At 44.3% G+C, this 19,262-nt stretch overlaps 1 protein-coding gene across 1 annotated transcript in view; it reads left to right on the forward strand.

The window, feature by feature from the left end:
* The window catches only part of LOC121624709 (disintegrin and metalloproteinase domain-containing protein 12), a 74,232-nt gene that overhangs the window by 26,401 nt on the left and 28,569 nt on the right, over positions 1 to 19,262 (forward strand). The window contains exons 4-6 of the mRNA XM_041962548.1: positions 10,693 to 10,771; positions 14,431 to 14,507; positions 16,038 to 16,224. Coding sequence (XP_041818482.1) covers positions 10,693 to 10,771; positions 14,431 to 14,507; positions 16,038 to 16,224 — 343 coding nt within the window. The remainder of the gene's footprint in view (positions 1 to 10,692; positions 10,772 to 14,430; positions 14,508 to 16,037; positions 16,225 to 19,262) is intronic.

Genomic DNA, 19,262 nt, shown 5'->3' on the forward strand with positions numbered 1-19,262 from the left:
AATATGAATTCGATCTAGTCAATTTCCATCTGCAGGCTTTCAATATTTCCTGATTTGGCTACAGGCTAGAAGACATGAATGTCAAAATATCCATCCCAGCACAATGAAAGTTTGTGGTGCACACAATATTGTAAAGAGCTGCGGCAGATGCAAATCAGCATCTCTTTCCAGAAACCGTGTCCTCATTTCTCCCAGATCTCACTCTCAACAGATTGCACACTGAACTATTTCTTTTGGTGGAAAGTGTATAAGGTGAAAATTGTTCACTGTTGTTTCGCTCTCTAAAATTTTGTTTTGCAGAAAACTTCAGGAAAGCATTACAGTTCTATAATGCCCTCCTGATTTTCAATGCAGGATGAGCTCCGGGTTGAATAAGTAGTTTAGGAAATCAGGCAGAGGAGTGTTGTGGTTTGCTGATAGCGCTGAAAGAAAAGAATGTGTTGCATGATCTGTAAGCCTCGAGCATCCCGTGTGTGTAGCGCAAACTGCGTGGAGACGGCGCATGCAGCGATGCCTGCATGTGTACAAGCGCGCGTGTTCCCACACAGATGCGCATAAATCACGCCGAGCTACCAGCGTATGCGGCGATTTCTGCACAGGGACACGCTCGCTCTTCCCCGTCTCTCCCACACCCCCACACTCAGGCGCACAGCCGGGGCTCGCACCGAGGGAGATGAGGAGGCAGAGCGGAGGCACGCTCTCTGCCACAGAGGAACAGAAGCCCCGGGGGCAGATAGGACTAGAAAGCAGGATGAAGGATCTCCCCTCCAGTGATCCACAGCAACAAAGGCGATTTGAGAGAGTGCAGCTTTGGCACCAGGCATAATTAGTTTCAGATAACAATGTCATTGGCCCATGTCATCAAAACAAAAAACAAAAAAAATCATGCACCTGGAACAAACTGCCGAGTTTTTCCTGTTTTTGTTTCCCTACAATTTAAATGTAATTGTTATCACTTGTTTAATTACAGGCATAAGCGTATTTGAAGCAGCTACAAGGAGTTTTTATCCAAAACAGTCTCAATTTAACACTGATGTCTCTATATGACCTACATTAGCAAATGAGACCATCAGTGAGAAGGCTGGCTGTTTTTAATGTAATGATTTTTAATGCCTGTCCGCAGGTCCGATTCCCCAACAAATCAGACGAAAGGACTTACGGCACGTAGACCAGTTTGAAGGAAGCAGGAGGAGATTTTTCTTAATTTTGGCGCTGTATTTTGTGGTAATCGCTGGCACAAGGACAGGATCAGCAACGAGAATAAGAGTTGACCCAAGTACAAAACAAAGGCTAAAAGGTGCAGTGACACGGGAGAAAGCTCAAACGTGGTTGGTCATTCAACAGATGGAGAGAACTGTGGGATTTGAGAGGATTCAGAACTGATCCTGAACTGGCCCTCTTCCTCCTAGTTCACGTTCATTTCTTCATTTTTTCTTTAAGGGTTGCAAAGGCTGCAGATCTCATACAACAAAGTCTTGTAAGTTTCAAGTCTTCAATTTCTCGTTGGGAAACAAGGGTAACCAGTCCTTTACAAATTGCGGTGAGTTTGACTTGGGTAGAAGAACTTTCCATTTCCTTTGTTAAGGATGACCGGTTGACTTGATGTATCGTTTCAAATTCGATGCTGATGTGGCTGACATTCAGACTTGTTTTTTAAGACCCGGCAGGCACAATTTGCATAAAAATGTGAGAATTTTTCACCAGGAATCTCGACTGATTTGGTCATAAAACTTATAAAAGTCAAAGCTGCGTCTAAATTGCCAGATGTGCTAGCCATGCCATCATGTGATTTTTTTTTCCAGGAGAGAAAAGTGATGATCCACACTATTCTGCCTCTGATTGGCTATTACTCGTTGGCTTCGTTGGTTTGTTTGGTTAGGTTTACGCATGAGGAGTTAGATTGGGAAGGGTTGGGGTAAGAATTTCAGGGTAAGCCAATCAGAGTAAGAGTAGGTTGGGTCATGGGTTCGCCATCCAGCATGCCCAATGCAGTAAAACACAGTGTGTGTCGTTAACTCCAGCAACAGTTGACGATGCTCACGTTGCAAACAGATACGTTCACTTTGGTCGGTACGAGGTGGTGATGGTCATGGACAATGCTGTCTTCGTTCCTTGGAAACACTACCACTTTTGTCCACAGGGGCCGCCAGAATCGACACAAAACGAGCTTCATGTTTCACTCGATCTGAAGTGGAGCATTCAGAGGTCACACTGTGCCGATCAGCTGCCTGTGATTAGTCGAATGTGGTTGTTTTTCTCTGACTCTTGGGGATCGTGAGCAGTAAAATAACTATTTATGTATTTTTAGAAAAAATAAGGGAGGCTTGCCCTGCTGTAAACCATGAGCGAGCGGGTGATGATTTACAGGGTGATCGCTCTCACAGGCCTTTGGGTGACAGACACTGTGGTGTAAAACACACGAGAGCCAGATGTGAATGGATTTTACTTGTTGAAAAGTGTCAACAGGCGAAGATGGAAAAAAAGGAGACAGATGATAATGTGTGAAAACATCTGATTCAAAGTTGCACTTTTCCTGTAGTTATCCTGTTTGTAGTCATGCTTTTCACGCCCGTACGTAGAGATAAGGCGTCAAACCAGACGACCAGTGAGAAGTTGAACAAGCGTGGCTTTTTCATTGTGCTTGTCAGACTGGGATGTTTGGACCGTGCGTCACTCTGCGCTGAACTGTGCTTCAGCAGGAGACAAAGTGCTGCCATAATGCGGTGAGGCAGCAGCATGTGTGCTTTGTGTGACGTGCTGAGGGACATCAGAAAGGAAACAAGCCATCAAGCCTAAATGACACGTTTGTCCGTGCCTTCCAACAACGATCCATGTCACCACTCCAACAACAAATAAAGAGCGTGTCCTGGTCTGCTCCATCTATGGTTCAGATCTCAATGAGTTCAGGCTTGGATCCACTCAGACCTATGAGCTTTGAAGGTGGTATAACAGTATCAAGCCACTTCAACCTTTTTGACTTAAGAGAGTATTCTTGCAATCATGATGGCAAATCAGAAACATACAGTTGGTCTTTCTCAGTGTTTGAACCAATGATGAACGCTGTTGTTGCCAGACTTGGGATTTGTTTGTCCACACATGGGGATTCTTGGAGATGCGAGGTTGCGATCAGCAAATCTTCCTCTGTGGCCTTTCTCTCTGGCTCTTCTTCCTATTTCCTGATTCGGCTACAGGCTAGAAGACATGAATGTCAAACTATCCATCCCAGCACAATGAAAGTGGCTTGTGGCCTTTCTCTCTGGCTCTTCCTGTCTTTCTTAGCACTGATCACGCTCAGATTTTTTAGCTGCATAGTTGTCGTAGTGGTCATGATCCAAACGTAAGGATGGTTGACCTCTTACTGCATAGATAGAGAGGTACAAGTCTATAGAAGGCACCCCACTTTGCTAAGTGGACCATCTCGGGTTTACTTTGAGAAGTAGAGACAGTTAAGAAACTATAAAGATAATCTATTTGTTAATAATAACTAACAGACTTCCGTCTCACAGTGTCGTCTCCATCATCATCTTCACACTTTATCAAAGATTAGTGTCGCATTTCTGTCCTAATTCCAATGATCTTATCATTTGTTGGGGTGGCATTCATCGTTGCGTCTCTGTAATTGGTATCCCGTGGAGTCATCCATCACGCAGACATTACACAGAGATGACACTTTATTGATTTCACGGGGCATGCCTCGGCTTAACCGCATCAATCTCCAGGTGACAGCCGCTGCAATAATTGCGTGCCACTGCTACTAATGGCTATTCTGTTTGACCATCTCATTGACCAATTACCAACCCGGGATGCCACACAGGTGCAAAGAATCATAATGAGGCTGTTATGATAAGTTGAAACCGGGATAAAGCTCGACCTGCTTCCTCTGTGTCAAATAAATCATTTGTGCTCTTTTAACACAACTGGAAAAAAACAAATTGTTTGTGTTTGCTGCTGGACTGGGTGCTGGTCTTGGGTGCTACCGAACACGGCAGCTTATATAAATAAAAGTCAAAACCATCTGCCACTACCCTTTTTTTTCTTCCCCTCCCCTTCCTCCCTCTTCCTTGAGCAGAAATCATTGGCTGGCATGCTCTAACGGCTCTGTTCATGACATGCTTCGTGAAGACTGGGAGTTGCATTGAGCTCAGGGTAAGCAGGGGGAATTCTGCTTCTCTGCTCTACTTGGCACTGGCCTGCAACACTGCCTGATGTCAGACAGATCACAGCCAGGAAGACTGGCCCTCATCCTTTGCTCCTGGAAAAAAAAGAAAAAAAAAATGTTACTAACACTGAGACACGTTTTTTTGGCTCGGGGGGTTTGCACTCTTGAAGGTTTTCATGCACATGATCGCGCTTTTTCCACATGAGGCTGGGTTCTTGCCACTTGCCACATAAAAGCGGAGGGACGTTATTATTACCACATTGGCTCACGAGTCCCTCCGCTGAAATGTAATGTACTAATTGGAGCTCCTAGATTAGATTTTTATGAGAATCGTATTTCTTTGATGATGATTTCATCGGCTCTAAATGTTTATATTTACATCTGTTCTAAATAACTTTAGGTTGCAGAGCGGGGCTTACGAGCGCTAGAGAGCTACTTGCTCTCAAGAGGCCGTCTCATTTATCATAGTTTGCTCAAGGATTTGTCCAGAAGTCCCTGATTAGGTTGTCCGAGTTTAATGAGACATATCGGAGCCTGAGACTGGGAAATCGCTGCACATTGATCCAGTTTGTATTCCAAAAACGGCAACAAAGACTATAGTGTCAATGTCCTGGTCACAGCAAGTCCATTAGGGATACTCACTTTATGTGCTCCGAAAAAAGGAAGTTAATGTACTTCCATTACTGTCAAAGTGCTAACCTTTTCCTTGCTCAATTATACTTGCAGCCTGGTTGGATACCAATCAAGACAGTCCTGCAGAGCTGGAAGTTGAAAACGCATTTGTGACTACTCACTCAAAAATGTGCTGTTTTAACATTCCACCAAACTGAGCAGATCTATGACGCCCAGCATGGACGGACAAGTGTGACTCTGCCCACGTTTCTGACTGCCTTTAAGCCACCCGACAGCAGTTTTTAGCAGGGAACACTTTCTCTCTCACAATTAAGTTTCTCTTTCTCCTCTTAGCCTGCAGTCACATAATCAATTCAACGTTTTCTTGCTGTCCCGAGCAGCCTCTCCCCTGCTGAGAATGAGTTTTTACGGCCTGTGCGAGACTCGGCTCTTGTTGCATCTGTGTGCTTCAGGTTTCTGTTGCCATAATCACATTAGTACAAGACTACATGTACAAATGTGTGTCATAATAAATAGAAAACCGATGTTGCATTAGCATAGGAAAACCCGAAAAACTCTTTCTCCCATGATTGCCAGGTGGAGCGTTTGACCTTCAGGACCTTTCTTTCTAGGTCACATGCAGCACTCACCTGCAAATGAGACCTCCCTTTTGCTGTTGATTGATTAGACACAAACTCCAATTCATCAAGCCTGTTGCAATAAATATATCTCACACACGGCCGCATTTACTCTGCATGCCTAAGAGCAAACACCACCAGTGAAGATCGCATGTAAACGAGCGATGGAATGTCTTGATAAATCACCAAAGAGATTAATTTTCCAAAGCTGGCGGGGTAGAATTTTCTCAATTGGAGCGCTTACAACAGGGAATGTGTTTGAATGGTTAGCCGTGACATTTATTTCTGTATGTGAATATATTCCATTTAGATAAGACGTTGCGTAAATCCTGGTGTTATTTCCCAATACAAAGACAGACAGAAGAGGCTGACAATGTTGAACAGAGATACAACAGAAAAATATGATAATTTAATGCAGGAAGCACAGAAGTGGCATTTAGTTGCTGGCATTCAGGATTAGCTTGAAGTGACTTCATTGTCTTTCTGTCGGCATTGTCAAATCTACTGACAGGCGAATCTGACTCCTTCCCCCAACCTAATATAATTTCCTTTCAGAAAGTTATTCTGTCTTTTTCAGCCTGGAGACAGCATGACAAGATGTAAACATAACAGCTCTGATTATGGTTATTGTACCTGTCTAACGGTTGCAGAGAAGTTAAATAAACATTTCATTGTCAGTGTTTTAAGATTCATGCAGCGGTAGCACGCCTCTCGGGGATATTTGCCTCCTGTTGTGTCACACTTGCAGTTTCTTTGTGGTTGCTGTGGTGTCAGGCCGCCTGCAGTCAGGACAGGTTCTGAGGCATTAGCAGCCAGAACGTGGCATCTTCTCGTTGACTCGTGGTGCCTCTCCCTGATGCTCCCTGTCTGTCAGACGGAGCCCTGCTAGAGGCCCGTCCCCTGCGTAATGCATTTTAAATTGGGAGGGCACGACCCCCCTCCGCCCCCTCCCTTCACCCACGCCTCATTAACTTCCCACTGATTGATAAACTGGGTTTCTGCTGCCATGCGGGACCGGAGACTGGTGGAACTAGACACATCATGTAGCTGGTCGGTGCTTCATGGCTCGGCTGCGATGAGATGAAACCACAAGTGTGTGATCTGTGAGTCTGCACTTGATGCAAATGATGCTCCTGCACAGTGTTCCTGTGTATGTTTTCTTGCATGTGTGCAGTGCAGATTGCACAGATTGTTCTAGCACATTAAAGAAAAGGTCCACAATTTTTCATGTCTTTCTTGAAACAACAGTCAGGTTTTAGGGGTTTCACAAAACCACATGTGATGCACATTGAGCTGCAGTTCATGTATGAAAGGTGCTATACACATTAAGTATTATTATTATTATTCCAAAGAGTTCAGCTTGAGTCCTGCTTTTGCACTTTAATGTTGCTATTATCTGGGGTCCGTTTGCGAAATGCTTTTCCTCATAATGCACAAGGGTCAACCGACGTTCATGAAGGAAACAGTCTAATCTTAGCACCCATTATGAGGTAAGCAATTATGCTGCAAACCATGTGAATTAGCAGCCCAGGAACGCTAGCGACAGGCCGAGGCAGCTGCAATTCCACTGTGTTGCTAAGGTAACTATATAGGTCAGGCACGTCAAACTGATTCCATAAAGGGCCGTGTGGCTGCAGCTTTTTGTTCCAGCCAACGAGGAGCACACCAGGCTGGAATCAATTAACCAGCTGATCTCAGTCTTCTGCTGATAACTAAGTGACCCCTTGATGTTGATTGGTTGGCCTGGTTTGCTCTTCCTTGTTTGGAACGAAAACATGCAGCCACACAGCCCTTTGTGGAATCAGTTTGACATGTGATAAAGGTTGCCAACCAAAGACAGGTAGTGACAAACCTCAGAACCATTTAGAAGCGCTGGGCTCTCATTTATTGCTATTTATGCTTGAGTATGAGTGGTTCCTCTACCATTGCTAATAATGCAAGAATGCCAATAATGATATTATCATGATATGTGCTTGGACGGTCTGTGCTGCAGTTTGCCTGAACTGAACTGATCTAAGCCTACCTCCCACAGGTGTCAGTGTCTTGAATTTAGTTTAGGTTTGGAAAAGGCATTCCTATTATTTATAGGTGAACCAACCTTAGATTTGGACTCAGCTGCTTGTCTGTAAGTGATGTGACAGACTTGCTTAGTTTTCTTCATTCGGTCAAATGTACATGTAAATGGTATAAACATTTGTCTGAATGCAGTTGTGTTTTGAAAACTCTGATGCATTCAAGGAAGCTCTAACATATGAGCGTGTCAGTTGAAATGAGGGCTACCTCGAAAGCAGCCGTGTTCTCCCTGTTAAATGCAGTGGTCACATTGGCTGATATCTTTCTTATAAGCCACTAAGATTTTATCAAATACGCTTCAGCGACTGAAACATCGGGTTCATTCTTGCAACAACTGTATGTCCTCGCTCAGAGTCCTTGAGCAAGACGCCAAACCTCATTCATTGAAAGTCACAATAAAAATGCAACATATGGATGACACATGGGTGTCTGCAACATGTTCTTTTATACCCACACTCTCGCAGAGGCAAGCAGGCAAGCAGCGAGGCAGACACACACACACACACTGGATTGTCTGTTGTGGGCAGATGTTGAGGTTGTGTGTCCGACCGAGAGCGCAGACCTAATTAAGACTGAAGAAACACATCATTTTATTTGGCTCTCTCTCCTCTTTGGCCTCGCTTTGATCCAATGATTATTACCAGCTCTTTGGCTCCGCAGAGGAGTGGAGGGCGGGGAAGCATTGTGTCTCATGCTGACAGCTCCCAAACAAAATAACCCCCCTCCCCGGGTTGTTACATCTGACACTCCCAGCTGGGTTGTCAGCGGTGAGGTCAGTAAGAGAATCCAGCTGCCTGCTGAGGTTTGTTCCTCTGCTGTGGATTAGCACCAGCCAACCATCTGCCGGTGTCCTGCGGTGCAGCACTGTACATGCACTCACTGTATGCACAATGCACAGACACATAAAGGCACGGACGCCCTCATCCTACAGATCGTGAACATGAATACACATGCTCATACTGTTATAATCAACCCAGAAGGGGTCCGCATAGCTTTTCATGGACCTCAGCTCATTTGTTGTTAGCTATCTCTGCTGTTGATCCCCTTATCCCCCAGCTGAGTGCCCTTCCCCAGAGGAAGGAGCAGTGCTCATTAACCTCCATAAGTGACCGGGAGGGCAGCCTTCATCGTGGTATGGCTGTGATGGTAATGATTCTTTTTGTCATTGCTGTGACAGGAAAGCGCAGTCCAGCTGTTATGTGCTGCAATCAAACAAAAATCCGTCTTCTGAGCGTCAAGTAATCACTTATAGGCTTGAAAGGTCTTCAGGAGGCTCTGAAAGGGTTTTAATCTGCTGTTTCTTGGAGGACAGCAGCTTTGGTTCGCTCAGTGGAGTCCACTTGAACGGGAGCCACAGCACCAAATGAAAAGCATCAAAATGTCCGGAGAAACTTTCAGAACAAAACCTTGCATCGTAATCCCCTCATATGCTGTCTGTCCGTTCTGTGTGATCTGCATTAACAGCCACAGTTTCTCCGAAACAAAACACAACAAAGCATGGAGGTCAAGAGGTCGTCCATTGATCACAAGGTCGACAGTTTGATCCCCAGCTCCTCCCATCAGTGCAGGCAAATAAATTCTTATCCACAAGGTCCAGCGTACTTGTTGTCTCCGGTCACGTCATAGCAACTAAACCATCTCCATGACAACTTAGGAAGCAACTCTCTCTTCTGAGCCAGGCCATGAGACGTGGTTTAAGCTTTGAAAACAACAAGACTCCGTGTCAAGAATTTTTATGTCAGGTATAAAAGTTGTTTTCACATGGTGTATCTCTCACGTGACGAATTACTCGGTATAGTTAACTGTCATCAGGCCCATGATGCAGGTTTCTATTCTTCTTCTCTTCATCCTCTCGGCCACACAGAAATGGGCACAATAGGCTTGTGATGACAGCGTGTGCTCCGATGTTTCCTTTCTTTATGATGGCGATGGCGGGTCGTGCCTTCCCTGTAGAAGGATCAGAGCTCTAATGTCAGGTAGCCTACTGGTAATAGCTTTTATCAGGCTAATGATTGGACATGTCTTAAGGCTTAGCGTTATATCTTACGTATCTAATTATATATGCTGGTTTGGCATGACCTTGACAGCACTTCAGTTGTGTTTTATGCATGAGATTTTTTTTAAATGGTGCTTGTGTTGGTCGTATTTTTTTATTTTTTTGGAGGACAACGCAAGAAAAAACCCATTTTTAAAAAATACCTGTGTGTGTGCGGAGCTTTGGAAACGCTGCTGACACTGTTTTACTCTGAAAACTCTTGCGGCGTAGTCTGGACACGCGGAAATCGAGACTTTTTGAAACGATGACACAGACGCCCACGTTTGCATCATGATTGCGTCTCACCAGTCACGATGGTCCTCCCCTAATTCGAATATCTATGAGGTTTGACTACCAGCAGTTTATCCAACAGGAATAGCAAATTACAGGTGTTGCTGACCTTGCTGTCAATACAGTGCTAAAATGCTCGTCTGGACTCTGATTGTTTTTGCTATGTTTGCTGTGATGAAGATAAGTGGACACCTGGTTGAAATTAGAGGGAAGAAAGGCATATTATTAAGGCGTTGTGGTAATTTGCTCTACGTGGAAGTGATCCCTTAATTTCTGCTGCTCTTTCATCATTTCTTACAGAAGTGGGACGAAAGAGAGAGCGGGGCAGAACCCCTCTGTTAGCAGAGATTCACTGTGTTTATTTATTGTGCTTTCTAGACATAAACTGTAAATGAATCACTTGGTAACCTCAGAGAGTCACTTTATAGCGTTATTGATTCCCATCTGTAACCAAAAATGATTTCTTCACTGTTTACCTGTCAACATAATCTCCCTCTTCCCCATTTTATCAGATCACATATGTACATCTGCTCATTACTTGCTATTGTCTGCAATGTGTAAGCTAATTACTGTTCCACCGCGCCGCATGGAATGAGTTATGGATTGATATTGAACGCTTCTTCATGGTGCATGCATGTGGTGTGAAAGTGGCTTAATAGCGAACGTCACAGCAGCCTTCTTTTAAATCCATTTTCTTCCTTGATGCCTTCAGCTGCTCGATTCAATTTATGCTCTCCTAAAGCAGGGTTAAGTTTTAAATCACATCAGAGTGTTTATCTCCCATGCAAGTCTGGCAGCGGTGGAATGGCTGAAGACGTTGTGATTGATTTTCTTTAGGATGAAGCCCCTTAGGTTCACTTGTTGTTTTTGTTTATCCTTTCTAGGGGGCTGTTTGCAAGTAACTATACAGAAACCCATTACCTGGAAGATGGCAGCGCGGTCACAGGCTCTCACAACTTCATGGTATGTTTTAAGCAACTTTATATTTTTTGTTTTTTCTATTAAGGCTGACACAATAAACCATCTAGAATCAGTGATGTTTTCTTCCTCATCGCCCAGCCAGCAGCTCTTACAGTGTGAATGTCGGCCTTTTGTGGAAGTCTTCCTCTTGTCGGATTCTGCTTCACTGTGCTCCTATTAAGGTCAGTGAGGAAGTAAAAGAAAAAGAAAAACTGACGTTGAGGGTAGATCCGCTTTTAAACCGCCTGGAATCGGGTAGTCTTGCGCGTAAAGCAGCGTATGTAGGTGAGTGGGCCCATTTTCTTTCTCTGCCGGCAGATTCATATTTGATGACATAAAAGGCGGACAGAGGTCAGAGGACACACTCAGTTTTAGGGAACAGCTCGAGTCTTTTATAATGGATGAACTTAAAACCGTCCCAAAAAATGGTTTGTTTCGCGGGTCTGCTCGAAAATATTGAATTAGTGAACATCAACAGTAAGTTCACCTCAACATCCAGCACCGTTTGCATTTGTGAGACTCGTGCTTGTTAAATTGAGACTGTGCTTTCATCTAAAATACATCTGTTAAGTCTGTCAAATGACTCCAGGATCAGGGCAGATGTGCAGGGTTTGCATAGAGAAGTTCATAATTTGAGCACAGCTCCAACAGGGGGCATCTTTCTTATTTTATAATGTACTAATACACCCTCTTTTTTTGCTTCTTATGAGTTAACGGCTTCACTTATACAACCTGAACTGTATTTTTTCCATACATTCAAACTTGGCTTGTGGTCTTCTTCCAATTTCTTCTGATTTGTTTCAGTGTTGATAAGTATTTCTCATCTTCATTAAGCTCAGTTGGGTTTTCCACAGCAAAATATGTTCTGCTTTCAAATACAATGGGTCTTTGAAAACATCTTCCACAGATCCATAAATATCCCCATTGAAGGACATTTATTTTGAGGTTCGGAAACAGCAGGACTATTGGGAAATTACATGTTCTGTAATGAATGAGTTTGATGTGGCTGGACCACGTGGAGCAGCCTCTATGCCTCAAAGGTTCCACCTGCTTGAATGATTTCAGCGATTTGATCATCTGCAGTTTGGAAAGCAATTAAACATCTAATTTTTGCTCAGACACCCAGAAAGCATAATAATAGACAGCCTGTGAGGTCTGTGTACAAAAACGCCTGGCCTACTTATGCTGAAATCCACAAAAGAGGATATTAATATAATTCAATAATGGCCAACCCACACAGTAGAATGAACAGCGTTTTCCACTGGAGACTGCTGTGAGACCAGAGCTGGACCATCGCTGGCTGGGCTCGGCCAGCTCACCAGAATTGCTGCCATTCCAAAGCATTAAGACAATGAGGGACTTGAAGCGGGTCAGCTCAGGCTGGACTCTGAGTCTAGAACTCAGATAGCTTGCACAAGGCGTGAATGGATGGTTAGATTGAGGGGTAAGTGTGCGAAGTTTTCTGTTGTGCTCCAAGTTGATTAATCGACTAATAATCTCTGCGCCAGGTGGATTGAAGATTGAATGGGTGGACCAAAGGATCACTGCACTAACCTGCATCTACCTGCTCAAGGTCTCACCAGCTTGGGAGCTAACTGACATCTTTCGACCTCCGGCCCTCCTCTCATTCCTCTCTCATGACCGCAGCCAGCTCTTCATGGGAGGGTCTTTTTACTGGAAACGACCAGATCTTTTGAGACTGATCCGTAGTTAATTTATTTGTCCTGCCGGCAGGGAGGAGACTGATATAGTGATCTGGGCAAGGGATCTGGAGGGTTCAGTTGTGTGTCAAAGGCAAGGTACTGCTGGGAGTGACTTCAGCTTAAGTCAGCCCTCCCCTGGTTCCCTCTGTCTGTTTTCCATCCTCTCCTGTTCTCACTAAATCTAAGTCCACATACAGTGCATTAATTGAGTGCCTTGTTCTGTAACAAAAGCCATCTACTGGGAATATGAATCACCGGCATGGATATTATAGCGTTAGCTTGAAATAACAAATGCATAGTTTTGATAAACAATGTGATGTTCACACCCGGTGTTGCCTCCCACAATAATCTGGGTATTAGTTATTAATCTTCCTTATTCCAGATATGAAGGCGTAAGCACTTTCCTTTCTCATTTCTTTCTGCAGAAACCTTAGAAACAAAAAGTCTATTCATATCCCTTATATCGATGCATCACAGTCATGATCTCATCAAAGAAACATGAGGTGGTAGCATTAACTCAGTGCACTAAATCCAGCCCTGCTCCTCCCCGTAACACTAAAATGTCATATTTCATGTAATGGGCTGTCCTTTCTCTGCACCTTTTTACCTCGCTAAAATGGATAACGCTCTTTCAGTGCACCTCCAGGTAGAGATATGGAAAGTGACCAAAGCAGGCGAAGGCTTTCAAGGCTTTGGTTCCAGGTCTTGCCCTTTGAAGATATTGTTTTTTGGCAGCTGTGGGGGTTTTATTCACCGGTACCGTTTCCTGCAGTCCGACTTGCTTACAAAATGAGCAATTTGCAAATAAGTAGATTTTCAGCCTTTTTTTTTTTTGGCAGGGTGGCCATTTTGGTTCTGGTTCCAAGTTGATAGAGTTCTTGAATGTACAGTATAAACAAATCTCTGATCAACTCTTTCATTAGCAAACAGCAATATTAACATAATACTGACTTTTGATGAGGATGCTAAAACGCACAGAGCTGGCCGATAATTCTCGCTTTAAGCCACCCCTTTCACTTCTCAGCAGTCATGTGATCCACTTCTAATGCAGAAGTATGAATGGCTGAAGCGTTAAATATGAAATTATTTAGAACTTGTAACTCTAAATGACTGGAAGCTAGAGCTAAATTCATTTGATGTGGGATTCACATACAATAAATGGATTCAATGCATGATTTCGATTTGATTAAATGTTACGGTACCCCAGCCTCATTTGGTTAAGGTACTATATTATTTATCAATGCTGTTTTAACAAGCTTGTGTGAGAAGCCATTAATTGGATTATCTGTTTTATTGCAGAATTACTGCGAAGAAATACTGTGATGCAAGCCTAAGCAAGGCCCTTTAACACCACAAACCCATTCAGACGCTGAACATTGCAAAATCAGAAGGCTTTGGAGGTTAGCTGCCTCGGAGGAAGCCGGACATTGAAATTTACTGCCTGCACTCTATATTTAGAGGCAGTCAAAGAGGGGTGGAAAACTCACATTTCCTTGTTTTCCAGAACAGGGTGGCAGAAGGTTGGTCAGACCTCACCTGAGCAAGGCCGTCTAGCTGCAGCAGAAGGCCTGTTTTCACTCTAAACCAGACATTTCCTCCCCGCCCTCTCGCTGCCAGGCCTGGTTCAATAAACATGGGCTTAATTCACTTTCTTTACTCCCTGCTGCAGCTTGACAGGTGGTCCATGAAAGTGGGTACCTGGGAACACAGCGGCGAGCTGCAGGATTGTGCCGGGTAACGTGAGACTCCGCACAGGTTTCAGCCATCGTTGACCTGTGGTGATGAGTGAAAATGGCTCCTGCTAACCCTGCAGAAGACTATTGCCCCGCAGTTAATTTGCTCATATTTCACTTATCAGCCGGGACTGGTTCTTGAACTGTGCTTAAACCTACAGACTCGTTTTGTTTCTCACTGTTTTGAATTTTAAAGACTGAAATCTTTTTGTTTGTGCTCCCTCAGGCAAACTGCTACTACCACGGTGAGGTGGAGGGTCATGTCAACTCGGACGTCAGCCTCAGTACCTGCGCCGGTGTTAGGTAAGCACGTCAGACACTCATTTTTTAAAATTTTGTCATGACAATACCACCGATAGTAGCTGGAAAATGAATTAATGCATGGAAATGTCATTCCAGGGGTGTCTTCAAGGCTTTAGGGACAAGTTCAAATCAAATCAAGTCTCTCAGACTGAGTCTAGTCAAAAGTCCATCCATCTATTAGCTATACACAGTTATCCTTAAGGGGCGCAGGGACCTGGAGCCAATCCCAGCTGACAACAGGTCAGCAGTCAATCCCCGGGCCGAACAAACTGAACCATCATTTAGAGTTGTCAGTTAAACTCTCCTGCACACAGAGGCAAGCAAGCAGGCATGACGAAAACATGCAAACTCCACTCAGAAAGGTCGCAGCCGGCCGCCAACTTTGACCCCAGAACCTTCTGGCTGTGCGGCAACAGCGAAAAACAACTCTTCAAAAGCAAACTGCAAATCAAGATGCAAATCTTTAAAGTCCGACCGCTCACTAAATAAAGCGGCTCAGATGAGGTGGCTACACTGTTCTCTAATCAATTATTTTGGTGAGTATCAACACACTAAAATTGACAATAAAAGTACGAAAATCAGACACAGGTTGTAATACACAGGAATTGTGTCTGGCTTGAGAGCAAGTCATAAGTCTCAAGGCTGCAACTCTGAGGGATGGCGTGTCAACGGAACTGACAAAATAATGAATTTTGCAACATTAGTAAGCTGAGATGACACCCTGTATTTCCTGTCGAAAAGCAGTAAACGTGACATATTGTAAGGCCTTAGACAAGTGAGGGCTTTCAGTGTTGGAAACACTCTGTTTGCAGATGTCAAACAGGAGTAATGATTGCAGTAATATCATTGGAAACCATCAGGAATGTTTTCACAGACCAGCCAAACGTCTACACCCTGCGCAGAGTGATTCGCCTGATTGTGAAGCCCTTGCTGTTGACCTGGCCTTTATTTATTTATTTATTTCAGTTTTTCTGCAACCTGTCGTGCAGCGACAGATGCACATAACTTTTTCGACGGAGCTACACGTTTCTTGGCCGACCGAGACAAATTGATCTTGGTTTGGGTTGGCAGTGCTTCGGCTTTTGTGGAGCGGGGGTGTTGGGGGATTATCGCGAGTTCATGTGGTTGTGAATATTGTGCAAGGTTTGTGAGAATCTCGCAGTTTATCCAAACTCACAGCATGAGAATGTCACTTTGAATCACAGAGGCCACTGTTGAAACATGAGAAAAGAAAGAGAACAAAGGGCTCATCAGCAGAAAAACTTCAGATACAGAGCTACTACTGCTCTGTAGGCAGACTGCTAACCACTTCATCATCAAGTACTAATTCAGGTGGTAGCCACTAGTGTTACACTGCATGATAGTGACTGATGAATGTCCTAATGATGTATCAGGTTCACTTTTATTTCAATCAAATCAAGATTAAGATTATATTTTCTTTATCGGCTGCACATCTGATATGTTTCTGTGCTGTTCCAGTATTTGAATTCTGCACATCATTCCATGCACTTTGTTCCTCTCTCTCTGCAGGGGTTTCATATCTCTCGAAGGCAAATCTTACGTGCTGGAGCCTTCTGCCGATCACTCTGATGGGACTCACTGGATCTACGCAGCTGAGCACCTCAGTTTCACTCCTGGCACCTGTGGCCATGATTTCAACACGTCCCGTCCCGTCGAGTATGCAGACGGCAGCCCGTTCAGGACTTTCAGCGCGAGGGTAAGGATCGTTAAACTGTTAGCATTTTATCTCCAGCTGCAGGTAAACTGTCCACACTGATGCTGCGATGTGTGAAGAGAGTCCCGCAACAAACGTCCCCTGTCTGAGTTGCAGCTCATATTCAGCACCTTAACCTCTAGATCACCAGAGCGCCCCCTGCCCTTCTTTTTGTAGCCACTCAGTGCCACTCAGACCGAGCGTTCTTCAGGCATTCTTGTGTAGAACAAAGAGAAAATGTGTTTTAAAAGCCTTTGCTCTATGTAGTCCAGCCCGTTTTGCCCTCACTAGGTCTTTAACAGGTCAAATTCATTAAACCTGGTCCATTAAAGGCAATCCACCACTTCTACGAGCAGGCTTTGTAGCTATATCTATTGATGGGGCTGATATTGATGATTGATGTTGGCATTGTCATTGTGAGCATGTTAGCATGCTGAAAGTAGCATTTAGGACCACTTTGTCTAAGCAAAGCGTCATAGAGCTGCGAGCATGGTGGTCGTCTTTTTGATGTTGTGATGAGGTTATGGGGCTGCGTAGCATTGTCACCACACAGGAAATGATAAATATAAGGCAATGGATGGATAGAGAGTAGTAAGGTGTTTCTTTAGGCTATATATATAGAGAGAGAGGTCGGTGTTATTAACCATTAATACGCCTGACTAAATGGCGGCCTTCAACGCGTGCCTTCTCTCCTTGCTCGACCTTGGAGTTCTGAGGAATGTTTTTTTTTTCCAATGACCAATTTTTCGACTCAGCAACACCTCAACCTCCCCCAGATCCCCTGCGTTTGAAGCTAAATGAGCCCTTTGCCTCTGCTTCGCTTTGCGTTTGCCACTCAAGCCTTCGTTTTAATCACTCTGTGCTCTGAAAACTATGTGATGACAAAACATCTTATATCAACCAGCCTAAGTGAAAAACGTCTTCTTACTGTCTCCCGTATTTGGAATCCACCTGCGTAGAGTATGAAAGGTTGCTCACCTTAACCCTCTTTGGAAAGATCATTTGCAATGTAGATATTGGTGAGTGGCCAGCTATGATTTAGGAGCCGCTACTTGTTGAATTATTAACTAATTTCTTCCATCTGATCTGACGGTGTCCATTAGTGATCTGGGGTGTAAGAGAGCGGGGGTTGATGAACGTCTGTGGAAAGTACACTGGCTGCTAAGTGGCAACGTTTGCTCTGAGAGCCAGATCAGACTGCAGGCTTGTACATCATGCCTTCAGCAGGACCCGTCTGTCCACAAACAGATTGCCGCTAAGGAAAACCAACCCTATCCCACACCCTCCACTCAGCCCCTGACTACCCCACTGAGCAGAGGGATAAATCACGGGCCGCGGTCCCAGGGAGTCTCTATCCTCGAGCTTTAAAGATGATGAGCGCTGATACATGGCAAACACAGACTCCAGTGATCTCTATCTCACTTGTGAGGGATGGCAGGAGTGGATGACTTATCAGTCCATTACAAAGAGACATAGAGATAGCTGGTGCAAGAGATGAAACAGATGGTCAAGGACCCAAGAGGAGGGTAAGCATGAGAGGTGGGAGTGGGTCGTAAGCAAGTCTTAACCTTCAAGTCTCAAAGCAAGTCCCAAGGTACCCTGGTGGGAACCAAGCAAGTCAAGTCGAGTCGCTGCTATGAGTCTAATATAACAAATATCTTACTGATATTTGACATTTTGTGGCAATTCACTGACCTTTTTTTGTGGGATTCATAGTGAAGGATGAAGTTGGATATCATGGTGGTCATGTCACTGGTTTTTGAGCTGCAGATCTTGCTTACAGCTGTTATTTCATGAATGCAAATGTTATTATTTTTGGACGAGGCTCCTCCGGCTGCCTCATTGGTCGAGCCTCTGCTGGTCTGCCATGTCCAGGTTTGCGTGCGTTGTAATCATCACGTGCAGTTTCAGAAACAAAATGTAGCTTCTCAACATCTACAAAAATGCAAAATATTTCATTTGAGAAAAGTCAAGTTCTTTCAAGTCACGAATACCAAGTCAAAGTCAGGTGGAGTCTTTCATCGGTGTTAAGCGCTCAAGTCTCAAATCCTCAAATTTGTGACTTGAGTCCCCCACCTCTGCTAAGCACACTTATGATAATCTGATGCAGTTTAAATGTAAGGGACTTTCCACTTTCTTAAAACTGTTTTTTTTTTTACTTTAATCATTTCATTCAGGGTATATTGAGATTGAGCGTGTTTCCAGAGGCAGGCCAAACACATGGCCGTGCTGGCTAAAACGTCCTGGACTTTCACATTGTTAGTTTTTATTTATTCATGCCGTGATGGGGGTTTTCTGTTGTTTTACTGTACTGTTTGATGCCTGTTGATGATTATAGTGCTGGCTTCAACGGCAAGCATTGTCTTTAGTGTTAAGACGGCTACAGAGATTTGGCACAAGTGAAGAAATCCTGACAAACAGCACAATGCAGGAGGAACAGAGGATAGGATAACAAAAGGAGGCAAAAAAGTTCCATGTTGATGATTTATACCTATATGAAAAATGTGGTTTAGAGGTTCATACAAGGTTTTTTTCTATGCACTTCATTTTTTTTCTTTTAATCTGATCACAATGTCCCCTTTCATTTGTTTAAAATACTGTATCCCTACCCCTCCTTACACAGCAAGGGATGTCAGAGTTGGAAGGGAAAACATGTGTACTAAATGAAGACAGATGGGGTTTGTAAGGGGGGCGGTTAAACACGGACGATCCCACGGGTGATTGAAAAAGTGAGGATGGTGACGGATATTTTCGAAAATCGTCACTTGCAATCAGAGGAGCGAGAGGTCTTGTTAGCGGCGGGGGGACGACACTCCAGGACGTGGGAATATGAAGTCCGATTTGTTCTACGCGGTTGCATGCAAGCAAGCTCACCTCAGCATGTTGCACAGAGGCGCCGAGGTGTGCTGCCGCCGCTTTGATAAGCTGCGATGTGCCCTGCTTGAGGGTCTAAAGATAAAGAGGCGTGCTGGCGGAGCGCCGCTGGGTGATGAGAGACAGATGCGGTAGGGAAGGGTAGACAGATATGATGGCTAGCTGAC

This window comes from Chelmon rostratus, chromosome 21, assembly GCF_017976325.1.
Source record: "Chelmon rostratus isolate fCheRos1 chromosome 21, fCheRos1.pri, whole genome shotgun sequence".
Taxonomy (NCBI): Eukaryota; Metazoa; Chordata; class Actinopteri; order Chaetodontiformes; family Chaetodontidae; genus Chelmon; species Chelmon rostratus.